This window comes from Diutina rugosa, assembly GCF_008704595.1.
Source record: "Diutina rugosa strain CBS 613 chromosome Unknown scaffold71_size45150, whole genome shotgun sequence".
NCBI classification, from domain to species: Eukaryota; Fungi; Ascomycota; class Pichiomycetes; order Serinales; family Debaryomycetaceae; genus Diutina; species Diutina rugosa.
The window spans coordinates 20,624-44,702 of NW_022995106.1; the positions used below are offsets into that span (position 1 = coordinate 20,624).

General features: G+C 51.9%; 13 protein-coding genes across 13 annotated transcripts; 7 read left to right on the forward strand and 6 right to left on the reverse strand. All coding sequences in view use genetic code 12, as the record gives it.

Annotated features, from left to right (window-relative positions):
- Window positions 1–519: 519 nt before the first annotated feature.
- On the forward strand, window positions 520–2,784 carry RIX7 (putative AAA family ATPase; the record flags this gene model as incomplete). Its single annotated transcript, XM_034154462.1, has 1 exon — window positions 520–2,784. The coding sequence occupies one exon, from the start codon at window positions 520–522 to the stop codon at window positions 2,782–2,784; it is 2,265 nt and encodes a 754-aa protein (XP_034013326.1).
- A 595-nt stretch (window positions 2,785–3,379) lies between these two features.
- On the forward strand, window positions 3,380–4,072 carry DIURU_001872 (uncharacterized protein; the record flags this gene model as incomplete). Its single annotated transcript, XM_034154463.1, has 1 exon — window positions 3,380–4,072. One exon carries the CDS (start codon window positions 3,380–3,382, stop codon window positions 4,070–4,072), a length of 693 nt encoding a protein of 230 aa, XP_034013327.1.
- Window positions 4,073–4,283: 211 nt separating this feature from the next.
- DIURU_001873 (FG-nucleoporin) lies at window positions 4,284–8,024 on the reverse strand (the record flags this gene model as incomplete). Its single annotated transcript, XM_034154464.1, has 1 exon — window positions 4,284–8,024. The coding sequence occupies one exon, from the start codon at window positions 8,022–8,024 to the stop codon at window positions 4,284–4,286; it is 3,741 nt and encodes a 1,246-aa protein (XP_034013328.1).
- A 649-nt stretch (window positions 8,025–8,673) lies between these two features.
- DIURU_001874 (iron-sulfur cluster assembly protein) lies at window positions 8,674–9,555 on the forward strand (the record flags this gene model as incomplete). The annotated part of the gene is made up of 1 exon (XM_034154465.1): window positions 8,674–9,555. The coding sequence occupies one exon, from the start codon at window positions 8,674–8,676 to the stop codon at window positions 9,553–9,555; it is 882 nt and encodes a 293-aa protein (XP_034013329.1).
- A 40-nt stretch (window positions 9,556–9,595) lies between these two features.
- On the reverse strand, window positions 9,596–10,309 carry DIURU_001875 (uncharacterized protein; the record flags this gene model as incomplete). Its single annotated transcript, XM_034154466.1, has 1 exon — window positions 9,596–10,309. The coding sequence occupies one exon, from the start codon at window positions 10,307–10,309 to the stop codon at window positions 9,596–9,598; it is 714 nt and encodes a 237-aa protein (XP_034013330.1).
- A 286-nt stretch (window positions 10,310–10,595) lies between these two features.
- On the reverse strand, window positions 10,596–11,246 carry DIURU_001876 (uncharacterized protein; the record flags this gene model as incomplete). Its single annotated transcript, XM_034154467.1, has 1 exon — window positions 10,596–11,246. The coding sequence occupies one exon, from the start codon at window positions 11,244–11,246 to the stop codon at window positions 10,596–10,598; it is 651 nt and encodes a 216-aa protein (XP_034013331.1).
- A 442-nt stretch (window positions 11,247–11,688) lies between these two features.
- Window positions 11,689–12,969, reverse strand: PMI1 (mannose-6-phosphate isomerase; the record flags this gene model as incomplete). Its single annotated transcript, XM_034154468.1, has 1 exon — window positions 11,689–12,969. The coding sequence occupies one exon, from the start codon at window positions 12,967–12,969 to the stop codon at window positions 11,689–11,691; it is 1,281 nt and encodes a 426-aa protein (XP_034013332.1).
- A 666-nt stretch (window positions 12,970–13,635) lies between these two features.
- On the forward strand, window positions 13,636–14,145 carry DIURU_001878 (uncharacterized protein; the record flags this gene model as incomplete). Its single annotated transcript, XM_034154469.1, has 1 exon — window positions 13,636–14,145. One exon carries the CDS (start codon window positions 13,636–13,638, stop codon window positions 14,143–14,145), a length of 510 nt encoding a protein of 169 aa, XP_034013333.1.
- A 43-nt stretch (window positions 14,146–14,188) lies between these two features.
- Window positions 14,189–16,324, reverse strand: DIURU_001879 (protein disulfide isomerase; the record flags this gene model as incomplete). Its single annotated transcript, XM_034154470.1, has 1 exon — window positions 14,189–16,324. The coding sequence occupies one exon, from the start codon at window positions 16,322–16,324 to the stop codon at window positions 14,189–14,191; it is 2,136 nt and encodes a 711-aa protein (XP_034013334.1).
- A 304-nt stretch (window positions 16,325–16,628) lies between these two features.
- On the reverse strand, window positions 16,629–17,504 carry YUH2 (Yuh2p; the record flags this gene model as incomplete). Its single annotated transcript, XM_034154472.1, has 1 exon — window positions 16,629–17,504. One exon carries the CDS (start codon window positions 17,502–17,504, stop codon window positions 16,629–16,631), a length of 876 nt encoding a protein of 291 aa, XP_034013335.1.
- A 2,236-nt stretch (window positions 17,505–19,740) lies between these two features.
- On the forward strand, window positions 19,741–20,214 carry DIURU_001881 (uncharacterized protein; the record flags this gene model as incomplete). The annotated part of the gene is made up of 1 exon (XM_034154473.1): window positions 19,741–20,214. The coding sequence occupies one exon, from the start codon at window positions 19,741–19,743 to the stop codon at window positions 20,212–20,214; it is 474 nt and encodes a 157-aa protein (XP_034013336.1).
- A 63-nt stretch (window positions 20,215–20,277) lies between these two features.
- Window positions 20,278–20,805, forward strand: DIURU_001882 (uncharacterized protein; the record flags this gene model as incomplete). Its single annotated transcript, XM_034154474.1, has 1 exon — window positions 20,278–20,805. One exon carries the CDS (start codon window positions 20,278–20,280, stop codon window positions 20,803–20,805), a length of 528 nt encoding a protein of 175 aa, XP_034013337.1.
- Window positions 20,806–21,840: 1,035 nt separating this feature from the next.
- Window positions 21,841–22,914, forward strand: DIURU_001883 (NAD+ transporter; the record flags this gene model as incomplete). The annotated part of the gene is made up of 1 exon (XM_034154475.1): window positions 21,841–22,914. The coding sequence occupies one exon, from the start codon at window positions 21,841–21,843 to the stop codon at window positions 22,912–22,914; it is 1,074 nt and encodes a 357-aa protein (XP_034013338.1).
- Between the last annotated feature and the right edge of the window lie 1,165 nt (window positions 22,915–24,079).

Genomic DNA, 24,079 nt, shown 5'->3' on the forward strand with positions numbered 1-24,079 from the left:
AAACACCGGTAGGCCAAACGATGCCTCGGTTAGGTAACCATGGCGTACCCATCCTGGGTTGGTCTCGTGTGCACGTGGCAGCCATCGGAGAAACCTCCATAATCACCGGGCTGCACCTGGTGCATATTAGCTAATGATGATTAATTTGTGGCGCCGTCGTATGTTGACCCGTATCAGGCAGACAGCGTCGACGATGACAAGCCCGCCGCCTCGGCCACCGCAGCCTTGCCGGAGTTCCGCGGCCAACGTGTCGCTTGTGAGCAAATTAGGTGTCATTTCGGCGAAAACTCGGCAGGTGCAAAATCGCTCAGCCTCGTGAAAGCCACGTCGGTTCGGTAGGTGTTCTGTACCCGCCCCTGTTTCACTTCCAGTACTCGAACTTGTGGCATTTGAAAAACCGTCGAGGATGTGCCGACACTTCCGATGACGGCACCACTCTCCCGACCGGTGCGGCGCTCAGGCATCGCGCTCATCGATGCCGCGATGAGCGCACGCCCCCCGTAACTCACCCCCACAGCCATGGCGAGAACGTTGACGGGCCTGCTCGACGAGAAGGTGTATGAGCTCATCCACCGCCTTCTCAACGAGTTGTCGCTGCCAGAGGCGCCGGCGCTGGCGTTCACCATCCTGGTGGCGCAGGTGATCGAGTACTGCCAGGGGCGAGACTTCAAGCTTAAGCGGATGAAAGTGAAGCAATTGGAGAAGTCTGTCGATCCGGTGCTCCGAGTGATTCGTCAAGAAGAGAGGGAGGAAGCCGGTAGCGATGGCGCTGACGGCGCCGATGAGTCAGGTGATGCCAGCGCTAATGGCGCCGATGACGACACTTCTAATTTGGTCGAGGACGTCGATACCCACAACTTTGCCAACAAAGATATCATTGAGCAGATGAAAAAGCACACGGCGCCGGCTCTGGCGCCCGAGGCGCTGGATGATAAGCCCCGCAAACGTCGGAAGAAGCAGTTGGAGCTGACGCCGCCGCAGACCAACTTGGCGGCGCTTGGAGGCATGGACGACGTCACTAACCAGCTTATGGAGACGGTGGGGCTCCCTATCCTTCACCCGGAGATCTACCAACGCACTGGCGTCCAGCCGCCACGAGGAGTATTGCTCTACGGTCCCCCAGGGTGTGGTAAGACGCTGGTGGCCCACGCGCTTGCCGGCGAGCTCCAGGTGCCGTTCTTCAACGTACTGGCACCGCTGATCGTGCTGGGGATGCTGGGGGAGCTGGAGAAGAAGCTTAGAGAGTTATTTGACGAGGCGAAGGCCGTGGCACCGGCGCTCATCTTCATGGACGAGATCGATTCGATCACGCCGAAGCGCGATGGCGGCGCCCAGCGGGAAATGGAGCGCCGGATTGTCGCCCAGCTTTTGACGCTTATGGACGAGCTCACCATGGAGAACTTAGACGGCAAACCCGTGGTGGTGATTGGCGCCACTAACCGCCCGGACTCGCTTGATCTGGCGCTTCGGCGCGCGGGGCGCTTCGACCGCGAAGTGTGCTTAAATGTCCCTAACGAAAACCAGCGCGAAGCCATTCTCAGAGCGATGACGTCATCGCTTAACATCGCCGACCGCGACCAGTTTAATTACCGCCATCTCGCTAAGCTCACCCCAGGTTACGTCGGAGCAGACTTACAAGCTTTAGTCCGGGAAGCCGGGATCTGGGCCGTCAAGAGAATTGTGGAGACGATTGCCTCTTCCGAAGAAGAAGGCGCTATGGACATTGACCAACCGCAAAGATCAATTATTCAACGGTTTTTATCGCTGCACCCGGATCCACTTTCCGATGACGAATTGTCGCTTTTAGATATCACTTATGCTGACTTTGAAAAGGCCTTGCCTCACGTCCAACCGACAGCTAAGCGTGAAGGTTTTGCTACCGTGCCCGGAGTCACGTGGGCTCAAGTTGGCGCCTTACAACCAGTAAGAGAAGAACTCCATATGCTGATTGTGCAACCGATTTTAAAACCAGAGATCTACCGTAAAGTGGGGATCCTGGCTCCCGGTGGTGTATTGATGTGGGGTCCTCCCGGGTGTGGTAAGACTCTTTTAGCTAAAGCCGTCGCCAATGAACTGCGAGCCAATTTTATCAGTATCAAAGGCCCTGAGCTTTTAAACAAGTATGTGGGTGAATCGGAAAGAGCAGTGCGTCAAGTGTTTGCTCGGGCGAGAGCTTCGGTGCCCTGTATCATCTTTATGGATGAATTGGACGCGTTGGTGCCCAGAAGAGACCTGACGCTTTCGGAACTGTCGGCCCGTGTGGTAAACACTTTACTCACTGAGCTTGACGGCTTGAATGACCGTGGTGGCGTCTACTGCATCGGTGCCACTAACAGACCCGATATGATTGACCCGGCGATGTTGCGTCCCGGTCGGTTAGATAAGACATTATTCATCGATTTACCTAACCAGCAAGAGCGCTTACAAATCATTGAGACCATCGTCAGAGCCAACAAAACTCCCTTAGCCGCCGACGTCCGTCTTGACGACGTGGCAGCTCAATCAGACCGGTTCTCGGGTGCCGATCTCTCGGCGTTAGTGCGTGAGGCCGGTGTCAGTGCGTTGAAGTCTAAGTTCTTCTCCCAGGGGCTGCTTCGCGATTTGGAGCTGCTGGGGTTCGTTAAACCCGAGGAAGAAGACACTGACGACATCGAGGTGACGGCACACGACTTCGCCAAAGCGTTGGCGCTGATCAAACCGTCGGTGCTGGAAAGCGACCGTGCCCGCTACGAGCGGTTGCTGAAGAAGTTGGGGTGGAGCGTCATGGACAAGGCCGAGTCGTAGAAACCTATTTGCATACCCATTTTGTAATAATATCATTATAGATCAGATTATCGAATTCGTATAGCTCTTCCATGTGTCGAAAAATGCGAAAAGTCTGGAAATTTGAGATCTCCTCTTGGTTGCAAAAACTACTCGCGGGGACAAAAAAGCAATCAATTCGTAATCAGTTAGATTTAAAAAATTCTAACGGCAATTGGCATCTAGTTGGTGCACCAACATAATAGATGTCTTGAGTACTCTATCATTCAGAGCCAATTTAGACCTATTCGAGTAACCATGGCGGAGGATTCAAATGCGATAGCGCACATATTAAGTGGGTGTTGTGCACTTGACAAAAGATTATCGAACCATCCATATTTCTGTCAAATCTATGATTGGTTTACTTTGTTAGGTTGACCTCCATGATCGGAGAGGCGTCTTTCAATTATCTGATCTGCTACAAGTACCGAGGGATATCACCAAAAAAGAAAAGTTTATTAGACGTTAACCACTTGATTCAGGAAGCTATAGTACTGGAATGACGCTAGAGGCGCAGTATGAATTGCTCCACAAGTATATAGCCCGACATCTCTTCCTTTTTCACCAATAGCTAACCATGAAGTACTCGTTCACCGCTCTGCAATTGCCGGTGGAAGATGGCGACGACGTCCATCCCAACCGGTTTGATGCTCCCAACATCCACCACTTCTTACAATCGCTTCCCACCAACTACGACCGCCAGTGTGTGATGAAATTCATCCCCAAAACCGAGAAACGCATGCGCAGAACTCTTGCCGAAAGAATCGAATTGGAGCAAGGCTTGTTCCGGTTGGTCTTCGGCCTCTTTGACCAAGTCGTCGGCATGACTGCCGAACAAAAGTTCAAGATTTGGCAAGAGGTGGAGCAAGCGCAAGTGGCTAGTCGCTTAGTACACGATCGGGTTGCTGACGAGCTCCAGGAGAAGCAGACCATTGCCACCACCAACCAGGCGACGAAGCCTAACCAGTGGATGGACAATAAGTTGCAAGATGTCGAAGGTAAACTTGTTAAGCGGTTCCGAGACATCTTTTTGACGGCACCATTGAGCCCGATCCAACGCCAACAACTTGAGAAAGCATTGATCGAATACGAAAAGCAGCTTGTGGCTATGGAAGCAAAGACTATGAAGGAGAGCACCCAATTTATGGAGGACATCTTTCGCAACTCCAATGTGATGGTGCACTACGTCAAAATGGAATCGATCACCTTTGTGGTCAAGCGGGGACGGGGGCCTCCAAAGTATGAAACCGTCCCCTCATGCGTTTTTTAATCAAGTAAATGATGTTAATGTATGATGACCAAACTAAGAGAGACTCACCTTATAGTTATCATAAACCAGGTATCTACCATTAACGTTCTACAAAACGAAAGTTGACCCAACTGATGTCATCAAAGGCTATACTTCATTTCACTAAAGTGTTTCTCCCGAAACTTTACAATTTGTCATAATCGATATCTCTCATTACTATGCTAATTACATCTCAGCGTCCGCCCGTGCCGCGTCGGCGGGCCCGCATCCTGGCAAATTTCCGTTCGCCTGGAGGACCAGCGTTAAAATCGGTCCCCCCCATGACGGTAGCTTGGCCACCGCCAAAAGCGTCACCTCCCATTGGTTGCGGGGTTCCACCAAACCCGGGACTGGGCTGGCGACTCAGCAGATTGGAAAACACCGGGTTAGGGTTATTGCTGCCGCCAAAGTTGAACTGAGGAGTAGTGTTGGTGTTACCACCAAAGCCACCGGCGTTATTGGCACCAAATCCGGTGTTACTATTCACACCAAAGCCACCAAAGCCGTTGGAACCTTGGTTACCAAACCCAGGAGTGGTCTGGGCACCAAACTGCGGCACCAGTGCGTTGTTGCCAAAACCACCAGGGTTCGCGGCCCCACCAAGACCCCCAGAAGTGGTACCAAAATTGACACCTTTAGCGAACTTGAAGTTAGGGTTAGCCACGGGGGTCAGTTCTCTCAGTTGGAAGCCAAACCCTCCAGATTGAGGTTGAGGTTGAGGCGTCAGCGCGTTGCTACCAAACGCTGAGGTAGAACCAAACACAGGTGCCAGCGGTTGGTTCGCTTGATTAGCTTGACCAAAGGCAGGCGTAGCAGCGTTGTTGTTGGCAAAGGGAGTGGACGTGGTGGAGCCACCAAGGGCAGGAGCCGAATTACCGCCGAACGTCGGCGGCTGGACAGCGCCAAAGTTGAACAGCGGCACCGACGGTATCGCGGGAATGCCTGAGGTTGACGATGCCGGAGCAATCGCTGGCGTCTCGGCTTTGCCGAAAGTGAACGGCTGGCTGGGCTTGTTATCAGGAGTAGGCGTGGTGCCAGCAGCAGGAGCAGTGGTGGCTTTGCCGAATTGGAACCCCAGTGAGGTGGAGGCAGCGTCAGGTTTGCTGCCGAATAACAGCAGCAGAGTACCCAGAGGTGCTGGTGACGCCGTGCCGAGGGTAAACGGCTTGGTAGTAGTTTCCGCAGGCTTTTCTGTCGATGAGGCACCAAACGAAAACGCTGGCTTGCCATTAGCTCCACCAGTAGTAGTAGCCGTAGAGTTAGCCGACGTGGTGGTGTCGCCAGTGGCAGGAGGAGTACCAAAGAGGCCCGTGGTAGTGGGCTTGGTCGCTGTCAGCGCCGCGGTATCGGTCAGCGTTGCTGGTTTGCCGCCAAAACTAAACGACGGCTTGTCGGTAGAGGCAGCAGTGGATTCAGCAGGCTTCGTCCCAAACGAAAACAGGGGCTTATCTGAAGTTGCTGGCTTCGTTCCAAATGTGAACGAGGGCTTGGCGCCTGCCGCATCACCCGGCTTCGCACCACCGAAGAGAGACGAGGGCGTGTCAGCAGGCTTGTCTGCAGCAGCAGGCTTGTCAGCTTCGGCAGGTTTGGCTGCTCCAAACAACAGCGTCAGCAGAGCCGAAGTTTCAACTGGTTTACCAAACGAGAAGGACGGGGTGGGCTTGTCGGTAGCGGGCTTGTTAGCCGAACCAAACGAAAACGATGGGGTAGCGGAGTTTTCAGCCGGTTTAGCGCCACCAAAGGTGAAAGTTGTGCTTCCCGCCGGCTTATCGTCAGCTTTTGCGGCAGGTTCGTCAGCGGTCTTTTCGGCCGGCTTGGCTCCACCAAAGTTGAACGCAGGCTTAGCCGGAGCCTTGTCATCAGTCTTAGTTTGACTACCGAAGTTGAAAGCAGGCTTTTCCGGAGCTTTACCGTCAGTCTTGGTCGCTCCACCAAAGTTGAAGCTAGGCTTGTCCGAAGTTTTGCTATCGGTTTTAGGGATACCGAAATCAAATTTGGACGCTTCCACAGGTTTGGCATCAGTCTTAGGTGCACCAAAGTTGAACTTTGAAGCTTCAGAAGACTTAGTTTCCGCCGGTTTAGCGGCACCAAACAAGGAGGTGGACTTCTCAAGAGGCTTTGATGATCCGCCAAACAAAGAAGATGACGAAGGAGTAGTCAGCGATTCAGAGTCACCACCAATGCGGCGCTTGCGTTTACGACCAGAGTCATCGTCGTCTTCAGTAGTAGTGGTAGCAGCCGCAGCCAGAGGTTTACCAATCAGGAACGACGGCGTCAGTTTAGCTTCGGTGGTAGTAGTAGTAGACTCCTCCGGTTTCAGCAAAGGTAAAGCAATCTTATGCTGAGCGGTGGTAGAGTCAGTAGTGGTATTGATGGCAGTTTTAGAAGCAGAAGGGTTGCCGAATTTAAATGCCGCACTCGGGGCACTCACCGGTTTGGTAGTAGTGGCTGGCTTGGCCTCCAGTTTCTCATCTCCAGCATTCGCAGCTTCCGCTTGTTTCAGCTTTTCCAAGTAGTCAGCATCCAATGTGGGTACTTCTCGCTTGCTGAGCAATTTCGGGTCTCTTTGCGGTCCCGAAAGGAGCGATTTGCCAGTCTTTTTATCGGTAAACTTCGGCTTAGACACGCGGCCCAAATAGCCGTCCAACGGGTTGGGTCCCTTGGTCGCCAGCGGTTTCTTCTCTGGGTCGTACTTGATGCCGTAACAACCTAACGGTTTGCGTCGCTGGCGACGAGTGCCGGTCGTAGTAGAGTCAGAAGTCGGTTTAACCACATTAATAGAGCTAGGATCACCCTTAAAAGTACCATTAGCCTGATTCTGCTGGCGGCGACGAGCGAAATGGAGGGAGCGGTATAGGTTGTCGACGTCGTGCGTTTGCGTCGCCGTTTCTACCTTATTATTCTTGGTAATTTTCAGCTTCGTCTCGTTAGGGTTTTGCATGTATCTCATCATCCCCTGGTACTCGTGAACGGTGTCGATTTGCCGCTTCATCTGAAGGATCTGGTAGCGTTCCCTGGGGTCAACATTGATGAATGGAGGTCTCACTAAGTTCCCTTCGTCGTCGGCATACACCATCAGCCCGTAGTCGTCGTCTAACGACACCACTGACTCTTGATCCAGCTCCTCAACTGGCATCGCCAGCGAGTGGATAATTACCAGCGGCTGTCTCAGGTGGGCCAGAGTACCTGTTAATTGAGAAAGATCAGGAATCGGCAGCCCGTCATCGGTTTCAACATCCCCTTGAACCTCAGCCATAACACTGGCAGAGCCAAGCACGAAAGGTGGTCGCTTAAGCAAGCTTCCATAGGCAGTGGAAAGCCTCCGTTCCAAATCGTTATGCTCGTCTTCGCTGCGGGTCTTCAAATTGTAGTAGGTGGTGTACATGTCCCGTTTCATCAGCACCAGCAGTCTTGGTATTTCATCGGCCAGGGTTGGGGGCACGATTGAGAGCCGCAGCTTTTTCACCAGGATAGCGACGTCGTCAAGTGGTTCCTGGGTCACTGACAGCGCAATGGAATTGTCGGTGGCTTGGTTAAGCGGCAGATCGCTTTTGGAACCCGACGGGTTGGTGGCTCGCCTCAACCAGGTAAACACCAGCGAGAGCACGCCCAGACGGCGCTTGCGGGGCACTTCTCCCAGCAGCAACGCGCTATGAGGGTCATCCACGCTCAGACGGGGCAGTATCGACCGTTTCCGCCGCTGACTCATGGCGAGAGGGTCGGCAAATGCTATGTTTGCGGATGGGTGGGTGGTGATGGTCAACGGAGTGCGAGTCGCGATGAGAGCGCCGGGAGACGACGAGACGAGACGAGGGGAGACGACGACGGCTGAATAATGGAATTTGCGAGTGATTTGGGGCATTTTCTTGTTCTTAAAAGAGATGGAGAAATATTCTTTGGATCCAGATGTTGGTGGGCATGTGAAGGTGGACATTTTGGTGAGGGGATGAAGAATCAAATATTAGTGATCTGGCGGGAACGAACGATGGAAGTGGCAATTGGAGGTGATGATGATATTGATTTGTAGTTGTAGTGGGTAGACGTTAAGGTTTGTTGTGAAGGAATCTCAGCTGATGCATTTGCACGATTGTTGACGATCGACCAGATGAGACACGTACTAAAACATACACTGAAACAAAACGGTAAATTGAAATTTCGACATAATCTCTATATTGGTTGCAATCGGAGTATGCTTTTTGTCTCTCGATTCGTTGACAACTTTACCATAATCTCCTAAGATATCTCACCATATCGGTTGCAAAAGAGCAGCTACAGCTAAAACAAAAACAACGACTGCTTATTATTCCGGTCTCTATTACTCTAAGTTCATCGACTTCACCAATATTCCATGATATCGTTTTTTCTTGGTCATGATTGTCATTACCTTTGATCACTAAGCGAGACGCCCCCCCCACAGAATTTGCCGCTCACTCACCATCTCAAGACCGTTGTCTATATTCCACGCTATCCGAAGGCATTACCACTGATTGTTCATAGCCGATCTTTCCCTGGTTCCCCCACATTATCATCTGATTACTAATCAGTACACATACCTTCCCTTATCGCATCGCCCTTCTATATCTATGGATCAACCACCAAAGTCACTAGCGAGTGTTAAACACGTCATCCTTGTGCTTTCCGGGAAAGGCGGTGTCGGCAAATCATCCGTCACTACACAAGCCGCTTTAACTTTGGTCAATAAAGGGTACAATGTCGGCGTGTTAGACATCGATCTCACTGGACCTCTGGCTCCCAGAATGTTTGGCGTTGAAGATAAGCAAGTGCTTCAACTGACTCAAGGATGGGTCCCCGTTACCGTCCATCCAGGTAATGATACAGTGAATGGCACTAAGCGCGGTAAACTTGTGCTTATGAGTCTTGGTTTCCTCTTAGGGGACCGTGGTAACTCAGTGGTGTGGAAAGGTCCGAAAAAGACAGCAATGATCCGCCAGTTCTTCGACGATACCGTATGGGGTAATCTCGACTATTTGCTTATAGACACTCCTCCAGGGACGAGTGATGAGCACATTACCATTGCCGAAATTCTCCGTTATGCTAACCCTGACGGTGCTATCATCGTCACCACACCGCAACAAGTAGCGGTTGCCGATGTAAAGAAAGAGCTTAATTTTTGTCAAAAGGTCAACTTTAACGTGTTGGGAATTGTCGAGAACATGAGTGGGTTTATTTGTCCTCATTGCGCTGAGTGTACCAATATCTTTAGTTCTGGTGGTGGCGAACGGTTAGCAGAGGAAACTGGTCTTCCTTACTTAGGTAATGTTCCCATTGACCCCAAATTCACCGAACTTATCGAGACTCAATCCCCGCAAAACCGTCTAGTCGACCGCTACCCTCAATGCGAGCTTGCCCCCTTAATGAGCCATATTATCGACGAGGTAATTAGTCGCCAGGGACCCCTGAGACTTGAACAAACTACTCAAGCTACGCAAGCTACCGAAAACTAATATCTTGGTCATGACGTTATAATATATGATGAAAATCTGTCTACTCATCCTCTTCCTCAACCTCAGCTTCGATCTCAGCCTCCTCAGCTTCTTCTTCAGCCCGCTGGTCAGCCAAGGCCTGCTTCTGGTATTCTTCCCACTGGCGCCAGTGGTTCACCTTCTTGCGCAACTCACCCGCCAGCTGTTGCATCGGGTTGAGCTTCTTATCCCACTTCATCGCCTCATAGTTGTCGCCGTGCTTGTCAACAAGATCCTTAATGAATTCGATCTCTCTCGGAGTCATGTGCTTCACCCGCTTTCTCGCGGCGTGCTCCTGGGCCATCTTCTTGAATTCCTGAATCACCTCCAGCTCGCCGTTGCTCGAGTCAGTCTTCGGTTGCATCGTCCCGTGGACGACTTTAATAACCTTGCCTTCGTCATCACGGATGATTCGGGCTTCGCCAATAGGGATCTTAGCGGGGTCGTCGGTGTGTTCGATATCGGCAGGAGTGATCTTGGCCGCTTCTTCCGCGGCTAACCGCTCCTTTTGCTCGTACCAGGTCTCCAACTCCTTTTCTTCACCACCCTTCTTGACTCCCAACCGAGCTCGGAGCCCTAACCGCTTATAGTTCTGCGATAACGTCAACAGCTTGTCCCACCGCTCGGCGATGAGCGGGTTCAGCTTGATGGGGATATCTCGGCGCTTGTCCTTGGTGCGGCGGGTGGCCTTCTTCACCGACGAGCGGTTCATCTTTCTCTTTCTCACCGACGTCATGGCTGTGGGGGTGTGTCTGGGGAGAGGTGAGTGTTGACACTATAGGGGGAAGCCTATCTCATCGCATCGAGGGATGCGAGTCACGTGTGCGGCTGGTGGGGAGAGCCAGAGACAGAGACTCGCACGATCGCGAGCCGCACGCACCGCTTTGGGTGGGCCCATTTTACAAAAGGAATTGAAGAGATAAGTGTCTTTTATGAGAAAAGCGACGTGTATTAATCCAGCATTAATTCAGCAAATAACCTAGGGAAAGTCACAAACACCAATTGACTCAAAAAAAAGGAAATTAGGCGACACCGTCGTCGCGGCCATCAAAGGAGCCATGCTCACGCTCAGAGGTAGCACTCTCGACAATAGTCACAGAAGCAGGGGTGGCATCATTAGTGGCTTGGACTTCACCGCCATCATCACGCAAACCATAACCACCCCGACCGCGACCACGGCCGCCACGCCCTCTACCTCCACGACCACGGCCGCGACCACCGCGACCTCCACGACCACGCCCCCGACCCCGTTGGTGACGAGGAATATTGGTACGTTTAGGCTTCACCGAAAGCAGTCGCCCTAAGAACTCGTAGCCGTCAAGCTCGGCCACCGCCCGCGTGGCCAGGTCGACATCGGCAAACTCAAGGTAGGCGTAGCCACGAGGCTGGCCTGTGAACCGGTCCTGGCGAATGGTGATTCGGACCACCTCGCCCATCTCAGAGAACACCCGTTCAAGCTGAGGCGGATTGGCATTGAAATCGAGGTTGCCGATGAACACGGAGCGGGTGTCGGTTTCCAGCACCGGCGCCGCTTCGGAGGCGTCCAGAGGGGTTGCAGTGGATGAGGGATTTTGGGGAGTCTCCAGAGGTGTCGTCAGCAGCGAGTCCGCCAACTGAAGCTGTGCCATGGCGTCGGCAGCGTCGTCGACGCGTTGGTCTTCTTGTTTACTCATAGTGGTGGTAGTGTCGGTGCCGCCGCACCGGTGGAAAATTTCGGGGGAGTGTGGGGGAGGGGAACAGCCACGCCACTTCGAAGGTACTAAATTTAGGGTCACAACACAAATTATAATTTTAATTAGATGCCGTTTGATAGTTAACTTGTATTAACACTACTCTGGCACATTTGATCAGTATCATCCTCGTTGGAGTCGTTTGATAAGATATAATTTAGCTGTAATCTCCTTGTTCGAATTTATTAAAGGATTGCTCACTCGGACTCAATGACTGTCCGATGCGACAAACTATAACCATATACGAGTTTATGTTGGGTTTGATAGTTTTTGGATACTGGTGGCGGTGAAGAAAATTCGTTACAATTTCGTCCTGGGTATGCTTATTATTGGATATACGGGGGTGCCGGTTATATATGGTTGTGGTGATGGTAGTGTTTCCGGCTTAGGCGTAAGCGCGGTAGGTGGTGAAGCCAGCTTCGGAAGCCACAAGGTCGTAGGCGGTGTTGGGCCCGATGAAGTACACGTACCCTTGGGCGAACGGGTACTCTTGGCCGTCGGCCTTAAGAGTACCGGCTCCGTTGGTGGCGATGATGATCGAGGGCCCGTCAAAGGCGTCAAAGTGTTCCTTGTCACCTTGCTTATCAAGCACCGTTTGCAACACGGCGAACTCGTCAATGGGAGGGTTGAACACCACACACTTCAGCGCTTGGCCCGACGCCTTGTCGCAGGGAGTGGTGGGCATCTTTTGCTTTTCGATGGGGTCGTAGGAGTAGGTCAACATGTCGACCAAGTTGTCAACGTCCTTGAACTTGGGAGTGAAACCGGCCCGCACCACGTTGTCCAGCGCAGCCATACATTCGATAATGTCCCCCAGAATGTAAGCGTGAGGGTCCTTAGCCTTCAAGAACATCGCTTCACCAGCCTTAAGTTCACAGTGGTTCAACATAAGACAGCCGCAGAACAAGCCCACGTCTTCGGGGAACTGCTTATTGAGACGGACAATGAGTTCGGCCAAACGAGAGTCAATGGCGTTCAAAGCTTCAGGATTGGTTTCCGCCCGGTTGACAAGCTTCTTGGCTTGAGTTTGAATGGTGGCCTCGTCAGTGTGCATCAATTTACCGAACACCGCTTGAAGAAGCTTACGGTTGTTCTTGTCAGCTTCCAGCCCTTCGGTGGCGTTAGTGTCGATACCGTTGATGAATTGTTCAGCAATGTCGTCACCGATAATCTCTCTGAATTCAGGGATGGTCTTAAGAGTGGTGGCCAACTGGTCTAACGGCTTAAATCCACAGAACCCTTCAAAGTCGGTGAGGGCAATCGCCATCTCCGGCTTGTGGTTGTCGTCAGGGTAGTTCTTGGGGTCGTTTGCGTGCAACACTTTAGCAAGCAGCTTGTCCGGGTGAGCCTGGATCGATAACGCCTTGTTAATCAGCAACACTTTGAACAAGAACGGGAGCTCGACGTTGCCGCCAAACTTTTTGATCACGGGCTCAGTGACCAACGACGGGTCGGCCTCAATCACCTCGCGAAGCAGCTTGCCGTTATCCACCACCACTGAAGGAACCAGCGGGTGAGTACCCATCCACAACTCGGCGTAGGGCTTCAGTTCGTCGACCTTGGTATTGGGGTTCAGGCTGGCGGCGAACTTCGCCACGGCCAGCGTCAGCCCGAGCTTGCCCCAGTCGTAATTACGGTAGCCACAGTCGATACGGAACACGGTCATGGTTGGAGTTGGAGGTTCAACAAGATGAAATTTTTAGGCAGGGTTGTGTCCACGTAAATAACGCGAATTTCAGCGTGTATACAACAACGTGTACAACAACCGCGTGAGGGGGTGTCGCAGCTAACGGGCAGGGCTGTTCCAAATAAATACAGAAAAGGGGGTGTAGGATTTAGATTATAATCAAGAAGACATTATGGATTTATACTTCCGCTACCAATGAAGCTAATATGTCTTTCACCACTACTGAAAGCCGAGGGTATTCGTTCGTAAGCTGCTCTTGCTTCGGCGCGAAGTGCAGGGAGGGGTTTTTCCGATGCAGGGTGCTCCGAAATGAGCCCACCCAACGTGGTGGCCGCGTCGAAGCATCTTCAGGCCTAAGCCTCCTAATTAAATTGCGTCCAGTTGTCAGCGATGATCCAATACTGATCTTGCTCTGTTCACGGGTTTCAATTCACCTGAGTTCGATATGGTTTTAGGCCTCACTACGCTGATAATTGTCTTCAGAGATCACTTTATTATATGTGAATACTTCCTTCAACCTTTTTATTTTATCATCTAGTTTTTATCATCGTATTCTATAATGTTAATCACTGTATCAATCGCGTCGTTAAACATCATAGCAGCAATCACGTCTCATGGTGATCGCGTTTACTGTGATTCTCAACCATGCTGCTGGAGTTTCTTGAGACCGCCAATGGTGCTCGTATCCTGAAACTGGCTACCATCCATGGCTTCAAGTTTGTGGCAATATCCGCAGGCTCCACCATCAATCATGGAGCCGTGCTTCATGGCGAACCAACCGGTGCTGACAACAAAATCGCTCGCACCATTGATATTGGCAAAGCAGTGTTTATTGACAGTAAAGCCCAGATATACCCACCTAAATTAGGGATGAAAATTGGTCTGTATACCATGGTTGGCCCGTCGCTGGTGGTGAAAAGCGCCTATGTTGGTCTGCGAGTGCTTATCGAGGCCAACTGCCAATTGGGGGTCAATCTGGTGGTCAACGAAGGGTGTATCATTCGTGACAATACAGTGATTCCTGATAAAATGGTTATCCCTTCATTTACTGAGGTTCAAGGAAAGGCAGGCGTTGACTGGCAGTGTACGCCTTTGGCCCCTGGTTATAAGAAGGCCATTGAACAGCAAGCACTCATGCGCCAACTCATCGGATAACTAACTTCCTAAAGTTTTGTTCTATTGATTATTTAAGTTGGTTCTAATCCTTCTTTTCAAAGTTGCCGAGGATCCCCATACCCGTGGTTTGGCGTCTACGACCCCGACGTACCCGCAAATAGCCGTACACGGCGACTGCCACTACACCAAACGCCGCGAAGGCGACGTAGGGAGAGTTCAGCAGACCACGAGAGGCCACCAGCAGCACTTTCACCTTTGCCGACACCTCGGGAGACACCAACAGAGGGTCAAGCAACGAGAGCAACACGTCTCTCACCCGCAACGGGTCGCTCAGCAAGGCATTGCCGTCGCCGTCAGTGTTCCATACCTGTTTTTGGTTGCGCAGCACCACTAAGGTGTCGCCCACTTTATAATTGGTTAAGTCAAATTTGAGCTTTTTGCTTAAGTTATCGAGCTTGTTGACGTCGACGTAGGCAAAAACGGCTTCGTCACGGTCGAAGTAATGGGGTACTTCTTCCATCATCGCCTTGACAACAGCGCCGTGATCAGCGCCCTGGTCAATGAGCTTATCCACCTTATCGTGCTTCTTAGCCCGTTGCAGTTCGACTTCGCCGAACCAGTACTGCTGACGGTTGAGGTGGTATTCGTGAGCGGCAGCCAGCATGTTGTACAACGCCTTGGACATGTGGTCGTGGTCGTTAAGATCAACCACGGTAAGCACCACCTTAGAGTTGGTGTCGTCACTGCGGTTGAAGTAAGTACGACGATTATCGTTGGTAAGTTCATCGTGGAGCGGGAATTGGTGCTGTTGGATCCACTGGCCGACCTTGACTGGGTCGCGCACGTCTTCAGGAGCAAACGCTGGGAACACATCAAACATCAACGAGTCGTCCTTGAAGATGAGGAACGTCGGTTTGGAGGTGAAGGTGCTGGCGACGTGCAACGCTCTGTCGTACTTGTATTTGCGGTCCTGACCGGGAATGGCATTGATAAACTTGGGGAGCGCGTCCAGTTGTTGCACCATCGCTGTCTCAAGCTTGATGTGCTTGGATTTGTACAAATACACGTTGAACGGCAGCTTCATCACCGCTTCAAGGGCGTAGGACATAATGGTTTCATCTTCAGGCAGTTGTTTGTCGCCGTCGAAGTAGTAAATCACCGATACTTGGTTCTTCAAGGGCGGCAGGTACGGTACTGGCCCGGGAGGAAGTTCAAACTCGTGTCTCATGACGTCGGGAAGTCCACCGTAAGTAATCTTTTCGTAACGAGACAGTTCCCATAATCTCATCGCCCAATCTTTCAACAGTTTCAGTCCCAAGTGACCCTTGTAGTCCCAACGGACTTTGCCCACTTGCTTCGGCAAAAATACCACGATCTCGGGGTTTTCGTAACGACCCTCAAATTTAAGGTCAAGCAGGTCGCAAAGCTCCTTGTGGTCGTCGCACATCACGTGGGCCGTTTTATAGTACAGCTGAATCTGGCCCAGCACCCGGTCCCACATCACTTTGTAGTCGTTACAGTCCATACACTTTTGGCCAAATTCTGGGTGGCCGTCCTTACCTTCCCATTGCGCTTCCAGAGCCGGCCAGAACGATACGAGCCACAGATCAGGAGGAGTGTTATCGTCGTCAGCTTTAGGGAAAGCAGGTTCACCAGCAATGATATTAGCCAACTCCTCATTACTAAGCTTTCTCAGTGCCAGGGAAATGGTAAGCGCACCGTCGTTAAATTCAGCGTACAGGTCTCTCATGAACGTCTTGATGTTTTCCGATGTCTTTTCAATCGTTCTAGGAAACTGGCCAAAGTTTCTCCCCTGTTTAGTCTCAGGATCAGGACCATAAAGACGTATCAGTGGATACCCATTGATGTCCTGCTGTACGCAGAGATCACCCTGAGACACACAGTCAACTTGTCTCATCTGAATCCCTAACCGTTCCATTTCCTCTCTAAACTCACGGTACGTCGCCTCCCATGTCGGAGCAAACGCCGTACAGTGGTGGCAATAGGGAGAGAAGAACTCCACAAGCAGCAATCGCGACGCGATGGCGGCTTCAAACGTTTCCAGAGTAAGGTATTCGGGTAAGGGTACTTCCTGACCTTCAGCGTTAGCTGCCAGCGCCACTGGAGCCGCCGCCACGTCAGCTGCCGCTGGAGGGGGTGCTGGCTCTGCTGCCACGAGCGATAGGAGCACCGCCGCTGCCACCGCCAATAGTTTCATTTGTATGTGTCGGGTGGGTTCGAAGCCTTTTGGTTTTCTTTAAATAAAACCTAAGTGGTGGTGGTGGTGTGTATATTCGTGGCCTAAGTGTCGAGAGAGGATCAGGTGTTTCGTAAAGGCCGCACCCGGGGTAGGGGGAGTGTCCGTTGCGAGCCCCGGACATGAAAAATTGCGACGGACAAACTAACAATTTCTATCATCGCCGCATTAGGCATTTAGACTGCTCAAAATCGGAGACAATCGAAAATAATGCATCACTGTAGTCGGTGGCAAAAAAAAACCACTAATTTAGAAACTTGTAAAGTCATGCTGGCTTGCGGCCTTGGTCGAGCCAGGCTTCAAACTCAGCGTCGGATTTCTCCGCAATGATATTCTTTAAGAGCTCAATCACGAGACCAGTGTGTTCGTGGCGACGGAGCATGTTTTCCTTCCGCCACTGGTCGCGCTTGACGATCTCGTGTTCGAGGCCAACGTGGTCGCCAATGCGTTTAGCTTTCTCAAGGCGATTGTCGCTGATGGCAAGCATCAGGAACCGGAGCTCATTGCCAAACTGAGCGATGCGCTGTTGGATGACTTCTGGGATCAAGTGGACAAATTCATCGACACCTGAGCACTCACGGTGCTTAATCGGGTACGGCCGAAGCCCGTCCAACTCGTAGATATGGCCGTTGATTGGAGTGTAAGCGACAAAATGGTATAAGTCGCCATCACCTTGAGGACGGCTCATTTCATCAATAATCAACGAGTTAGGCACCGAAAACGAGTTGTGTACCGTACGGATCAACTCCGAGTTGCTGATAGTGTCACCAGTCATCTCGGAATCAAACCCCGTGGTGAACATTTTGAAATCGGTGAGGTCATTGCCCAAATCAATTTCTGGCCGGTTCATCAAACAATTAAGCACCGCAATGGTGGCACAGGCATCCTGGATCGTCTGCTGAGCAAAAAAGATATTGTGGTTTTGGTAGTCAGTGTCGTAGACACCGCCAGCGGGGAGTTGGCCTTGATCGTGTTGGCGCCACTTGAACAAGAAGATCACCCCGTACACGGGAGCAAGCGCCGCCAATGACTCGGGGTCAAGCAGATAAACATCGTTGAGCTCGACGCCTTTCACTCCAAGCTTCTCCACAAGCTCGGTGAAGAGGCCGGCGTCCAGGTCGATAGTGTTCCACCCCAGCATCACAGTATGGGAGAGTGCGACGGTGTGGCGCCAGCTGCCTAATTGGGTTTTGAGAAAAGAAAAATTCCTAGGATTCGAAGTGGGGCCTTGGTAGAAATTACCTCACAAAATACAAAATTGAATAGTTTGGGGAGGTGAGTGGGATTATTCTATCGGAGGAGAAACGGTTGGTGGTGATGCCGTGTGGCTTAAGGCTAGAGCACTCGTCAATTTTGGGATTTCATTGACTCCAATTGGCTCGGGGTACGCAGACAATAACCACCGAGGTATCGACAAAATACGGGCGATGACGTTAAAAACTGTCACCATGCGCAACTCCATATCCAATCAATGTCCCTGTAAGTTTCTAACTGCATCAGGGGCGAAGGGGAGCACCGGGGAGGGCGGTTTCGCAACGTCACAAAGGCAACGAAAAGGGTTCTAGGCACTTTTTCACACAAAATTATCAGCGATCCTCGAGGACCTCCCTGTGGCAGTAATTGATTACCTTAGCTAAGATAAAATCAAAACTGCAGTCTAAGGACACCCGTAGGATCGACTAGTTCAAAGCAGACAGCCACCACCGCCGACTACGGGCTAATCCAGCATAGTGTCTTGCGGTGATCCCTCCGACATCCCAAAAAATGTCAGAGGGATATCAATTCCATCGCAAGCCTGGGCCTCACTCCCGTGCATGCCGCAAGCACTTTTTCTGCGCGTCCGCTTCAATTCGGCGGCGCCGTGCTGGCACGGAAATTGACGATGGGTTGACAGCGGAGATGGCGGGGATGTGGTAAAAGCCGTATTTATAGCGAGAGTTTCCGCCTGTTTATTCTATTCAGCGTCTCACACCCATTGGAGGTACCCACTGAGATCAAGTCCCGGTAAAATCACTCACAGATTGCAAATGTACACCGGTCGCATGTGGAAATTCGCTCAATTGTTCCAAGAATATCATTTTCGGGTTTAATCGGACTTAAGCGGGATTATGTGGGATTAACATGCACCAGACAACCACAGAAAAACAACAATGGGGATGAATGGGTACAAACTGAAGCCAATAATACCAATTATTTCACAAGGTGGCCTCGGCTATTATAGGTTAAGCAGTTTAGCTAGCTAATAAAGGTCTCCTTGACCATTGTCGATTTCTTAACTTTAAAGTATTTAGCGAACACAATCAGATGCCACTCCATACATTGTCGTATGGACTGAGAGCAACAAACCCATCGGCATGTTATCTGATCGATCGAGTACAACCAATCACGTTCAGTTATCTGATCAATCTTGCCCGGTTTAAAACCTTGTCCGAGTCGGTGATGGAAATGATAGAGGCTCAGACCACTGACAGTCTGGGCAGCAGAAATGCATAGGCACGGCGCCTGCCTTTTTTGTGGTGTGAAAAAGTTTATGTACCTCAGGTGCCGGCAATATAATTAGGGAATGTGTCGCCGGCCAATCTGATAAATCAGACAATGTATCAGTATCCGCGGGGGCTCGACCCGATCGCGGTCGACATCAAGAAGCGCGACCTTATCAGCAAGGCCTACCAGCCTGGTTCCCGCGGATTTGTTTGTTGTTTTCAGTGTTCATTTATGGGTACGCCTACGGGTTAGAAGGTACTCTTCGCAATGTGTTCCAGATCACGGCGGCGCTGGCCCTCCATAACCACTCACTTTCATCAACGATCAATGTCAGTCAGTCAGTGATTTCTGCTGCTGTCCACCCGGTATACGCTCGGCTAGCCGATACTTACGGGTGGTTCCAACTTGTAGTGTTTCTGGTGATTTTGACCTTAGTGGGCAACATCGTCACCTCGCAAGCCACCAACATCGCCTACTTCTGTGGCGGGTCGGCGGTGTACTAAGTCGGGTTGAGTGGGATGATGAACACCGCCTATCTTTTGGTTTTGGACAATTCGACGCTTCGGTGGCGGATGGCGTGTGCGCTTATCCCCGATATGGCCACCATAATCAACACCTGGGCCTCGGGGTCGATCACCCAGTCGGTCGACACCAACTGGCGGTGGGGGATCGCCATGTGGGCGTTCATTCTTCCCTGAGCCTGTGTGCCGTTGGGGTTGTGTTTGCTCCACATGGAGTGATTGGCTTGCAGAACCGAAGAGTGGAAGGAATTGCAAGCTCAATACAACGAGGCCAAGGCTCAAATCAACGCCGGCAAGAACAGACGGCAGATCGCCTGGCAGTACCTCAAGGATATCTTTGTTCGTCTCAACGTCGTTGGCCTGATCTTAGTGATGGCGATGTTTGGTCATATTCTCGTGTCGTTCACCCTTGCTGGTGGCACCAAGCTGCAGTGGGGTAAGGCCAAGATCCTATGTCCGTTGATCATTGGGTTTGCCTTGATTCCTCCCGTGATCTTGTACAAAGTCAAGTTCGCCAAAAATCCTCTCGTGCCGGTGAGAGCGTTAAAGGTCAAGAGTATCAGGGCCGGGATGACCATTACCACGTTGCAGATGGTGGTGTGGTGGATGCCCGCTGACTATATGTACACGTTGCTTATTGTCGGTGTCAATCAATCGATTGCTCTGGCAACGAGAAGAACTTCTCTCGGGGAGTTTGTCTATACCATCACAGGTACGATCGTGGGGTTCTTTGTCGCCAAGTTCCGCCACACCCAGCCGTTGATTATTGCCGGGGTGCTGATCTGTTTCGTCGCCGTGGGGATGCTTGTTCACTTCTGTACCGGTCTTTCGGCGTACGGAGGGTAAATTGCCGCCGAGGTGTTGTGGGGGTTGGGGGTTGGTCTCTACCAGTACTCGACGCTTACCGTGATGCAGCTGTACGTAAAGAAGGAAGACATGGCGGCGGTGACGGCGTTCTACCTCCTGATATACTATTTCGGTCTCGGGGTGCGGTCGTCGATCTCAGGGGCGGTGAGGACCCAGGTGATGGACCGTGAGCTTATCAAACACATGGACGACCCTAAGGAAGCGTTGCAGGCGTACCCGTTGCCGTTCAACTACATCAAAACCCAGCCGTGGGGCGACCCGATGCGGCAGAAGATGGTCGACGCCTACGACCACGTCCAGTGGGTGCTCTGTGTCGTCGGTGTGTGCTTGATGGCGCCGATGTTCATCGCTGCCCTCGTGATCAAGGACCGTTATCTTCTCAGCAAGGGCGGGTACGAAGATGATGACAGCATTGAGGATGAGAAGCACAAGCTCGGGCGGCCGAGTATCCTCGACAAACTTCCTTTCGTCAAGCGGAAGGAGAAGGAGACTCCGGCTCACTTCAATGAGCCCATTTCCGACCTGTCGCTCGACCACCATTTGGACGAGGACGTGTCGCTAGAGAAATAAGTGTAATAGAGATAGGTAAACGTTATGAGAGACACAGTTTTTGTGGCCTGCAACCTTCCTCTCGGGTGAATGTAGCTCTTTCCTTTCTTAGATCATTGGCAGTATATTTGTGCTTCGAGAAAATCATTGTGTCTATTGTGGCAGCCGATCACAAACCTATTGGTTGTCAAGTGGGATTTTTGTTTGGAGAACCGATAGACGTCATTGGGTCAAAACAACAGTATAGCGAGAAATCTCTCTCATCGTAAACTAGAGCATAAAAATGCAAGCGGCTTTGAAGCGACTCAAACTTGGAAATGCTTGACAAGTATACAGCTAGCGTTATCAAAGAAACCCGGCCGGAATTTGAGTGATGAAAAAACTAGAAGTTGTTGTCAAGAATACCCGGAAGCTTTGAAGAGACTGATCGGCTTACAGCGCTATTGATTGTTTTGTTTCATTGCCGTGTTCTGCTTGATTGTTTCCGACCGGGTAAAACAGCGCGGTGAGGGGTTTTCTCACACTTTCAGACCAAGGCTATTAACTCCGCAAAAAATGCGATGGTGTGGAGTCACCAATAGAACACAACCTCATCAAATATCATCGTTCCAGGATCAAGGGTGTATTGGGGATGGCCTCGAAGGTAGCCATTGTAGCAACGCTAGCTCTCTTAGACATACCCGATTAAGGTGCGCGCGCCGGTTCCTCGGCAATGCTCTATCCAGCATAGGGTAGCGGCACCCGAGCACACGACACAGCCAGTGCTCAGCGCGGCTGTTAGGGCGATGAGACTGAAACAAAGAAAACAAAACCGCTTTTGCGACCACAACTGAAACCCCCCCTTTGGTAAAAACACTATATAGTCATCGGCTACCCTTGCCTCTCCGGTAGCTGGCATCTACCGTTCTCACGCTCTGAGGCTCGCTCCCCCCTCACCTCTGCCATAAGCTATCACCGCGCACCCTGTCACTCCCCTCACGTTTTCGTTCGCCAAACACCGAGGGGAGTGGATAAGTATCACCAGCGTCCACTTGTGAGCCCGACGTCCACGCCAACATGCTGCATCCGTCGTCTGCCCACGACGACGACCTGGCCCCGGACTTCACCGACGTTGTCCACGGCGAGGAGCTCCACGTGCAGAAGCTGGAGCGGCCGACGTTCGAGATCGACCCCTCCCATAAGCTCGAAGTGCTCGGCAAATGGAGCCCGCCGGCGGTGTTGAGCAAGTGCCTGCCGTCGCAGCTTGTCACTCTTTCCGGCGCGGCGCTGGGTTTCTTGCTGGGAGTGGTGGTATGCCCTTTCGACGTGGTGAAGACCCGGGCCCAGGCCACCGGCGACTCCACCAACCAATTTTTCAAGATTTTCAAACATATATACCATACCGAGGGCATTCGTGGCTTCTACCGTGGGCTTGTGCCCATCACCATTGGCTATTTACCGACGTGGACCATCTACTTCACTGTGTACGAACGAGCTAAGCTCAAGTACCCCAAGTGGCTCCAGAACCACCTCGGCATCACCACCCCGCTGGTATCACACGTGCTTTCGGCGGTGACGGCAGGGATGGCACTGCTGATCGCCGTCAACCCTATTTGGGTGGTGAAAACCCGGCTCATGCTTCAGACGGGTAAAGGGCTGCTGGTAGTTGGGGGTAAGCGCACCTACTATCACGGCACCCTCGATGCCTTCATCAAGATGTATAAACAAGAAGGGATCAAAGTGTTCTATCTGGGTTTAGTGCCGCTGCTCTTTGGTCTTGTCCACGTTGGTATCCACTTCCCCGTGTACGAGAAGTTGAAGCAGATGCTCTTGTGCAACAGCAACGTGCACGACCTGAGCTACCTCCCCCGGCTTATCCTCGCGCTGCTGGTGCTGAAGATGTTGGCGCTGACGGTGACCTACCCCCACGAAATCTTACGAACACGGATGCAAATGCAACCACTGGGGAAGAAAGTGGGCATGCTCGACACCATCAAGCAGATCGCCCGCACCGACGGCCTCCGCGGCTTCTACGCCGGCTACACCATCAACTTAATCCGGACGGTGCCGGCGCTGGCGGTGACGCTCGTGTCGTTCGAGTACTTTAAGACCTATCTCTTAGAAATCAGCGGCCACCTCAAACCCGCCTAAAGGGGGTGGTTAGGGACACGAACATCGGGGTTATTTATTGGGTTATAGACGTTGCCTGGCAACACAATACATACATTCACGTAGCCGCGGCGCCAATTCGCCGCCATTGCAGGCTTCGGTCGCCTCAAGGCTCTTCCGTGCGTGTCCGCCGAAGACCATCGGCGTTTAGTCGACATATGTACTCCCTCCGATAGCCGCCACCCGCTGCACCCGCGGAAATAGACGGATACGCGACGACATCGGAGTCCCGCTAACAAAAGCCACCATCATTGGTAGTCGTTGTCGTTGATGTTTCTTTACTTTTACGACACCGACAAACCCGAATGGCAGCAAGTTGATCTCATCGCGTCGGGTGCTGGGAGCACGGGGCTGCGATTTGGCGGGGCTGCGTCTGTGGGCCTGGGAGCCCATCGCGATCCACCCGATGACAGCATTACTAAGGACCAGGGGCAGTTTGTCCCACTTGCAGCGTCTGTAAATTTACGTGTATACGAAGTCTGCACTTGAAGGGTTGACAGGACCGCTTTACGTCACCTACTGGAGTAATTTTTCTCTTCCTCGGTGGTAGACTCACGTGGTTGACGTGGTTGACGTAATGTACACGCCGTGCCTCGTCGGCACTTGCGAGTACTGATACGTCGCGTGGGCAGCTCGGACATAGCAGGTGGACCGCGGCTGGCGTCAGGGGACGGCGGAACTCCTCCCGGTGGTGAGCGGTGTTATGCTAGGTTATGCTAGGTTATGCCATTGTGGTTTGACGTACTTTTAATAATGTAACCGTCCGTTCAGTGGGGGAAGCCGGACCCCCACACGGCGACACAAACGGCCGAAGCAAAAGAACAACCAACACCTCTGAGATCCAACGCACCGAACACCCATGGTGTCAACTGCTGGCACGATTCGGAAATGTGTCAAAGATGACACAATCGGTGTCATTGCCATCGCAAGACATTTTACTAACCATGTGTCAACGCAGGCCCCAATATCCGGGGCAAGCCATCCCCCGATGTCGACAGGTGGCGGTGTCTGCATTTTTCCAGGCCTAGGGCGAAACCCACGACGAAACCACCCGACTGTCGCAGACACCGGCACGCCGCGGGTGGGTCATCGCAGCGTCTCATTCGCGGCTTTGCAAAGTTCCTTTTCCGCGGGTTTGATTTGTGGC